At 40.8% G+C, this 8,875-nt stretch overlaps 1 protein-coding gene across 2 annotated transcripts; it reads left to right on the top strand.

Moving 5' to 3' along the window:
• The first annotated feature begins 887 nt into the window (after nucleotides 1-887).
• On the top strand, nucleotides 888-6,374 carry LOC137272326 (salivary glue protein Sgs-3-like). 2 transcript variants are annotated; one of them, XM_067804693.1, is made up of 5 exons: nucleotides 888-1,174; nucleotides 3,629-3,751; nucleotides 4,169-4,294; nucleotides 4,599-5,313; nucleotides 6,040-6,374. In XM_067804693.1, exons 1-5 carry the CDS (start codon nucleotides 1,111-1,113, stop codon nucleotides 6,221-6,223), a joined length of 1,212 nt encoding a protein of 403 aa, XP_067660794.1. In that variant the 5' UTR covers nucleotides 888-1,110; the 3' UTR covers nucleotides 6,224-6,374. The 2 variants fall into 2 exon arrangements, with proteins under 2 accessions (XP_067660794.1, XP_067660795.1); XM_067804694.1 differs by having other exon boundaries at nucleotides 978-1,174; nucleotides 4,172-4,294.
• Nucleotides 6,375-8,875: the final 2,501 nt, after the last annotated feature.

Here is an 8,875-nt window from a genome sequence, read left to right on the forward strand (position 1 = left end):
TCGGTGTATGTTAAAGTAAACACACGACATGACTGCGACGTCAAACGTTGCGTTGTCAGCTTGTTACCGTCCTTTTAGCAGTGAAGTTGTACAATTTCAAGTTCATCTATTCGCCAAAGTCACTCATAGTGGCACATAACACATTCATAATGAAAAATACAAGGCAACATCAGTTTTGAAAGATTTTCATATTCGATCTACTTAGCTCATCAATAATTGTGTAATTTCCTTCAAAGTTGAAATAATTAGGTATTGTACAGTAGTACTAAATTCAATCTTTTAGTAACGAATTACACTAAAACATACAGTGGTACTCATCACCCACATCAAACACTTTAAACACCTCAATAAAAGATACATTATGCCAGCGTCCTACGTCAACAGGAACTCAAGTATTACCAGGTCTAAACTTTTCAAGTTGTAAAGATGCGTGGTGACTTAAACAGGTCTGAGTGAAGACAAGTGTTGTAATTTAGTGAATACATGTTTCAAGACGTAGTGAAGACACGTGTTGTAAATGAGGACAGGTGTGGAGACGTAGTCAAGACAGGTGATGTGGCTTGGTGAAGACACGTGGGATGACTTCGTGAAACACGTTTGAACAGGAACTATTCCGACCTCCTGGTTCGCCAAATAGAAATCAACTGATAAAGATCTTTTCGTATCTACGTGTAATAATCGAAATCTGTTCATGTGTAACCTCGTTATAACGCCAAGCCCAGCCTGCATGTGGAACTGTAAAGAGAGCTGGTTGATTAGCATGCATACACATAACCGTACACTCGAGTGCTTTTGAGTGAAACAAACCAATCCAAAATATCATCAGAACATACTTTAATATGCTCAGATATGTCTACATAGTAACTGAAGGCTGTAGATTAACAGATGTTGTAGGGTAAATGTTTCTCATATTAAAATCACAGATACGGGTTATTTCAGACTTTGTTTTAATGTAAATACGGAATTCATATTATACCAGTTTGGAAGACGCCGATTGAAATACATACGTCATTCCTGTCGGTTCGTTAACCTTACATAGGAAGAGGAAAGTCACATATTATCCTGACGACTATCCCAATCCTATTGAATGACCTACTGACATATCTCGACATGTCCATGTTGTGTGGAGTCATGAAGTCGGCGCTTATTTTGTTGGCTTTGGCACTTTCAACAGGTAGGTGTTCCAGGACTATTGATACGAGTTTGTTTCAAGGAGTGAGTGAGTTTACTTTTACGTCGTTTTTAGCAACTACATGCCAGTAATATCAGGGCGCGGACACCAGAAACGGGCTCACACATTTTCTCCATGTGGGAATCGAACCCGGGTCTACGACGTAACAAGCAAACGCTTTAACCACTAAGCTACCGTGTTTCTTTGATTGGCATTTGTATTATGAGAGTTCTGATGGTGCCAGAATAGAAAAGTTTCAAAAACCATGATGAGGTTTCAGGATGTGGCGAGTCATCGATATATCGTATATATAGAGCTGATGATACAGATCCTGATTTGATCTTAAGCAACCCATGCCTGTCGGGAGAAGACGACAGTTGAACGTAGATTGATTCTTATGATGTTACTCCCTAAATGTTCAGGTCAGGATAATATACAGACAAGTGTCATAAAGCTTGAATATTGCCGAATGTGGTGTTAAACAGCTAAAACAAATATGTTCCTGTAATCTTTTCGAAAAGAATATTTACTTTCTAAATATAACTACCGCACAAGAAGATAAGGCAGAAATAGTCCCTGTAGATATTACTCAATGCGGTAACCAAAACAAAGTATGAAACTCAATTTTATATACAAGTGTATTTACAGTTATCTTTCTCTTAAACTGAAGATAGTGTATGTCAACATTTAAATTATATTTCAAAAGAACGATTTGTCATGAAAGACTTATAATCATTTCTTTCAAACGTATATAATCTGAAATTTAGGAAGTACAACCTCGAAATAATTATCTAGGATATTCCTTGTCACAATATTTGCTGCTGCGTAGTATGAGAACACCAACTACATTTTGCTAAATTAATCTTAAAAGTTATTAATCGTTGTTGATTGGTGATGCATGATATTTAAACTAACATGAGAGAAAAGGAAATAATAATGGAGTAATATATATATTTATATAGAACCATGACATAATGATACTGAGGCTCAATGTCATGAGTGGGTGAGTGAGTTTAGTTTTACGCCGCACTCAGCAATAACCAGCTATATGACAGTGGTCTGTACATAATCGGGAATGGGCCAGACAATCCAGTGATCAAAAGTATGAGCATCGATCTACGCAAATGGGAACCGATGGCATGTGTGAACCAAGTCAGCGAGCCTGACCACCCGATCCCGTTAGTTGCCTCTTACGACAAGCACAGTCGCCTTTTATGTCAAGCATGGGTTGCTGATGGTCTGTTCTACCCCGGACCTTCACGAGTCGTAAATTTCAAGGAATGGTAAAGGAGTATATTGTTGTTATATAGTTAAGGACAATGATGGACATATATATTGCCTGCCACTTATTGAAGTCAGACACAGGGGTTATCACCAATCACGGTTATAAATGTCGTAATACATGTAACTGTAATTACTGAGAGCAATAACACTGACATGTCCATACACAAGACACTGTGTATTGCTAATTGAGCTTAGAGTCATATATGTCATTGTAATGACGTTATAAATGTCCAGGCTACACAGTATACGAGAACGGATAGGAATATTCCAAATGAGCAATCCTCGGTCTCAACTGTTGTTTCCTGTACGGATGTGCAATGGGTTGTATGGTCCAACACTGGACTGGTCCGATTTGTTTACAAACAGAGTCGTAGCGCTTTTATACTGCTGAAAGAAAAATGTGTTCATGATATTCTCACAGTTACACAATCGACTGTGTTTTTTTATCTGTTTGATTGGCATTTTAGAAGTTGATGACAGGGCTGCAAGAATCTATACCGAAACGTCACATCATAATTTAATAAAGATGTTGTAATCTATAACGAGCTGACAGCGGTTTTACCAGATATACCTATGAATGTGGATAGTGTCTTCTCTTCTAGTCACGATATATCCAAACGCACGTTTGGCTGGAATATTGCTGAGTGCGGCGTAAAACTAAATTCACTCACTCACTTTGTAAGCACCTCATGATTACCCGACAGCCTCTCAGCTCAACGTGAAATTGAGGCCCAGTACTGGTTACACTATTGTGAACAGAGATATTTCACGCTTTATTTGTTAGGGTATTCTTTAGTCCACCAAAACTTGATCCTTAGCTAACTGTGAGCAGTATATTCACTGATTCGGCGAAGATATCAATAAGCGCAGGAGTAATTCTGTTACGAATAGTGCTATTTAGTCTTCATCTCGCATCACTGCTAATTAAATTTATGATTTATGTAATCTATAGAACTTTAAGCAACTTTAATGTAACGGGGATGGGTGGGGTTTCACTGGTCACGTCGCAGGCCCGGGTTTGACTTCTCATATGTGCGAATGTGAGAAGCCTAGGCCCTATGTCTGCTGTCACCCGCTGTGATATTGCCAAAATATTGCTAAACCCATCTCACTCACTCACTCCCTTTAATGTAGTATCATAACGACCTTGTATGATCCGGGTGTGTTTGCCAGGGACGTCCCAGGCCGCTGTAGCCTGTCAGGACCACGATGTTGTATGTAGCACCATGGAGGACGTCTGCAGCGACCCACTCGGGCCCACGTTGTGTCCGGAGACATGTCATGCCTGCCCAACGGGTTGGTAAATTCCTGTTAACAATATATATCGTGCTTCACGTTCCTGTAGGTTTCCAAAATCTATGACCTTTTGTGTGTATGACATTTCACATGTGAATAAAACCATTCCAAAAAGCAGAGGACATTGGATTTACAAAATTGATAAAATGCAAATTATGACGCCAAGGAGGAAACAGATGATGAAGGGAAAATGTGACAATTTATGCCATTCCTTTAGAAATGGTTCATCTGTATATGGCATTGGCTAGTCGTATGCTTGGAGAATTAAATATCTCCTATTTTTTTATGGTACGTGACCTGATACAATCACCATTTTATAGTGTTTCATGGACAACATAGTAGAAAATTACAATGTTCATTTTATCGTTGTTACCTGTTTTTTAAAAAACAAACACTAAGAACCAGCCCATTTAACAGAAGCAGTAACCATGGCCCTGGACCTTTGTCAAGACCACCACATCGCCTGCAGTACCGTGGTTGGTATCTGCAGCCACTCTTTCGGACCCGAGTTGTGTGGCAAGACGTGTCATGCCTGTTCATCAGGTTGGTACACTGTTTATCGTCAGTAGCATGATACTGATTCATAAGCACACGTTCATGGTGTAGTTTGAATTGTAAGTAACAAAGTGGGTGGTTTGCGCGGTCTATGTAGGATCGTTAATTACCATATAAGCCTGCCTATGTAATCAGTACCGTCTCGACATCTTTTTAACTGTAGGCCAATGTTCAGAAACAACAGCTTCATTTAATAATGGATCCGAGATCTGTAACCTCTACAGCCGTTCTACACTAAATATTTTACAAAGGGGCGTCCATATGTCTGAGCCTTCATCTACTTTCATTTCAGCGCCTACGTCGACACAGTCTACTAGTGCTGCCATCACAAACCCAAGAGCGCCATCTACCGCAATCACCACAACCTCAACAGCGCCATCTACCGCAATCACCAAAACCGAAACAGCGACATCAACAGCTACCACTACAGTCTCAGCATGGCCATCTACCGCTACCAGCACAACTTCTACAACTCCACCTACAACTACAACACAAACATCTCCATTTACTCCTTCCATCACAACTCATGCAGCGCCATCTACCGTTAACGCCACAACCCCTACACCGTCACCCACAATTACCGCCACAACCTCAACAGCGCCATCTACAGCTACCATGCCTTCCATCTATGGCTCATCTCCATCCGCAACGAGCAGAACTGCAGCTTCCACGACACTTGACACTGCACCACCTGCCACGACAAATACATCTTCAACTACGGACAACGGCACCGCTGCAACCCGTACAACAGGTGCCCAAGCGAGTGAATGGTCTTCAAATACAGTTTACTCCTCCGTAGGAGTTCCCACTGGAATCCCAACAAGCAAGCCCACATCAGGGAAAGTCATAGAGCGATCCTGTTTTCAGTGCGGAGAAGAAACAACGGGCACCTATTGCACTATTATGGAGACTATCATGCCTAGACCTTACCCTTGTCCAGAGGATACGCGTTTCTGTATGACCGAGGTTTACCAACACATTGATACTTCCACTAAATACATAAGAAGGTGAGGAGAGTGAGTGGGTGAGTGTATTTTTACGCTACACCAGACAATCCAGTGGTCAATAGCATGAGCATCGTTCTACGTTAATAGGACACGATGGCATGTCTCAACCATGTCAGCGAATCGAACCAACCTATCCCGTTCGACATCTCTTACGACAAACATGGGTTACTAAAGAACAGTTTTGTGTTAGTGAACAATTCATCGGTCCTAAAATGAAATCAAACGGACTGTAGTTTAACTTTGCTGCTAGCGATAACTTACGGCCTGTCAGCTGTGGGATCAAAGCCCGAAGTAATGCAGATGCGAATCACCCGAGTGAGTAAACATGGTTTTACGTCGTTTTAGCAAGATCCCAGTAATAACAGGACACAAGAAATGAGCTACACACATTGTACCTATGTCGGGAATCGAACCTGGGTGTTCGGTGGAACTAGCGAATGCTTTAACCACAGGGTAACCACACCTCTCGCGAATCCCACGAACACGCACATGCGAACCGGAGTCCGAACCCGAACCCGCAATCGTAGGTTTCTGGTGTCCCCAAGGGGCGCAACTCTGCACACCTTTGCTCCATTCTTCACGACAGGCCCCCGTGCCCTTTATAGCTTTGATATTGCCAACTGCTGCTTTAGCAAATTAATAAACAATACACAAACTCTTTAGAAATAGAAACCAGTGAGCGGTACTTGACACAATATATGTGTGACTGTGTATTGTTCTGTGTAGATGTGTCGACGAAGCGACGTGCAATATGCAGTGGTACCAACAGACATCCGGCAACAGCGAGTGTGTCGGCGTCGACCCAACAACGCTGTCGTCAAATGTGACGTGCAGGTACTGCTGCACCACCGACAACTGCAACTACGGCATCATACCAAACAGTAACACCCTGTACAAGCCACAACCTTGATGTCGGCGTATCAGGGAAGTCGTCTCTTGCTAGTAAACCCATGTCTCGGGAAATCATTATTTCCATGCTGCAGTATCTTTCATATAACCAAAGAGATTGTTTTTATTCCTTGGGGAAGTTCTTCTTTGCAAATAAAAATATATCTGGGCCAGTTGTTGTTGTTTGTATTTTTACAGATTATCATGAATATAAACATCAAACTGAGTTCGGATGATCCTGGACACTCAGGCTGCTAAGGCCACATGTAAAAGTTTTCTTGTTTCATGTTACCGCCTGACCCTAAAAATTCTACCTAACCCTAGGACTTTTTTTTCTATTTTTTCACTGCAGTAATCAGTAAAAATCAGTAATTTTTCAATTATTGTCGCAAAAATCAAACTGTACATTCTATATGGAGTTGTTCGCATTTAGCAAACAGATTGTGCATTGCGTTGTGATTTTACTGTCCTGGGAGTTGACAATTTGTAGTTTTAACTGCCATGTGATCAAACGTTATTCAAGAGGTATTTGTCCTGAAGAAGAATGTCTTGTTCATGGTAGTTTCTGAATAGCATACTAATTGTTAAAAGACAAGCAACACCATAATTTGCAGACGTTATGGAACATGAAGTGTCATTTTCACTGCTAATGCTTTACGACGACACATTAGTAGATGTCTGTCAGCCAATACTCTCAAAGGTTCTAAACATCATTACAAGACAAACTCCAATCATTATGGTGTACCTTTGATCTGCATAATGTTGAAATGGTAACGTTTTATGCAAATAACGATCTAACAAAGTTTGGGCATACAGGAAAATGTTTAACTGTAAGGTGGAGTGTTTAACACAAACTGTAAACTGTGGACTGTTAGATGACACAAACGTGACATGATGACCCTCAGTAATGAGAGTCACCTCGGTTGTTTATCACCTGACATCTTTGCATCATAGAGAACACTAGATTATGTAAGCCCCACTGGTAAGTAGTTCAGTATAGCATATCAAAGATCTGGTAAGTTGGTCAGAAGTGGATCACACCTGTTTACCTGTCTACATGCATCATTCCATACACTTTTTTTTCTGGTTGAGATCAGGACTCTGACTTTGCCATCAAAGGGTCTAAACTTCTGTCTTCTCGTCTGGCTTCCTGTACAACACAATAGCACGATGTAGGCGAGCATTGTCATCTTGGGTGTTGGAAAGGTATTTAGAGAATAACCAACGAAGTACGGGTGATTACGGGAAATATGTCCCGAGTGAAATTAATGTTTACTATATAACGTGTAGTGCTCAGAAATTAGTCTTATAGACATGCTTGCTTCCCTCCTGCCTATCATCGTGAAGCATGCGAGCCAGGTTCGGTTCTACTCAGCAATATCCCAGCTAGATGTATATAACTCAGTGAGCATCGATCATCGATAATCGATCTTCGCAATTAGGAACCGATGACATGTGTCAACCAAGTCAGTGAGCCTAACCACCCGATCACGTGTGTCGCCGCTTGCGACAAGAATACCCGCGCCATGTTTTGCAGTGTAATGACATATCTTCAACTTGCATTGTCCAAGTCGCGAGTACCTTCGCGGATTTCAGCATGATATTTCGTCTCAGTCTGAGCGTCTTTGAGTGGAGTTTGCATGTATCTATACATGTGGAAACACATGGGACACAAATCAAAATTCCTGCTAAGTTATCATTAAGTACATACTTGGTTCCTTAACTTTTACCGTAAGTATATAAGCATTAGTTCGCCATGCTTTTGGTTTCAGGAAATGAATTCTGAAGTTGAAAGAGCATCCTTCAATACCAATTTGTTATCAAGCACACCGAAAACAAAGAAGAAACAAAACCAGACTGGGTTCCGTCCCACGTCGCAACTTAATATAATAAACAGTCCAGAATTTTGAGACCAACTCCTTCAGCTGGATATAAAAATATTAATCAGTATTATCTGATAGATCTATTGTCTGTATATTGCAACACTACACGTGCAGCACGTGCTCTGTCGTACAGCGTGCCCTTACAAACGGAAATTTGGAAATCGTGGGAATCTCGAAACGAAAAGGTTCGGCGGTCTTGTACGGCCTTGGTATTATATCAATCACGTTGTACGTTACAAAGATGCACTTAATAAGCGCAAAGAACACATAACAGGTGTAACCAGTGAGCCAGATGAATTGTGAATAATTTTACGGACTCATCAACCGGGCAGTCTGTGACGTTTCAGTTAAAGTCATGCTGCCTAAACCCATAAAATATTGAGATACTATTTGTAAAAGTTTGAAAATAAAATTCATTTGTAAATACAATTCTCTTATGAAACAAGGAATTTTAATTACGTGTAACCATAGTTGTTTGTCGTATCTCATTTCACATTCACATGAAAAAGATCGGATTGGCTGAAATGTAGGTCATTGTGTGAGACTCTTGTTTCGATTTGACCTCTGCTCTGCCACACATGCGTATAAGTCTTCATTTGGCCTCAGACTGCATGTTAAGGGGATCCACTGTCGTTTTCATTGCCAAGACTGTGGAAAAGCCTATCAACAACAGTGGGATTTCGACAGTTAATGCTCTAGAATCCATGCAACTACATGGACAGTTAATTACTTCATTCAAACCAATGGACAGTTTCAACGCAATTCGTATAAAATGTACGGTTGGATTTTTC

Source organism: Haliotis asinina, chromosome 2 (genome assembly GCF_037392515.1).
Source record: "Haliotis asinina isolate JCU_RB_2024 chromosome 2, JCU_Hal_asi_v2, whole genome shotgun sequence".
Classification (NCBI taxonomy): Eukaryota; Metazoa; Mollusca; class Gastropoda; order Lepetellida; family Haliotidae; genus Haliotis; species Haliotis asinina.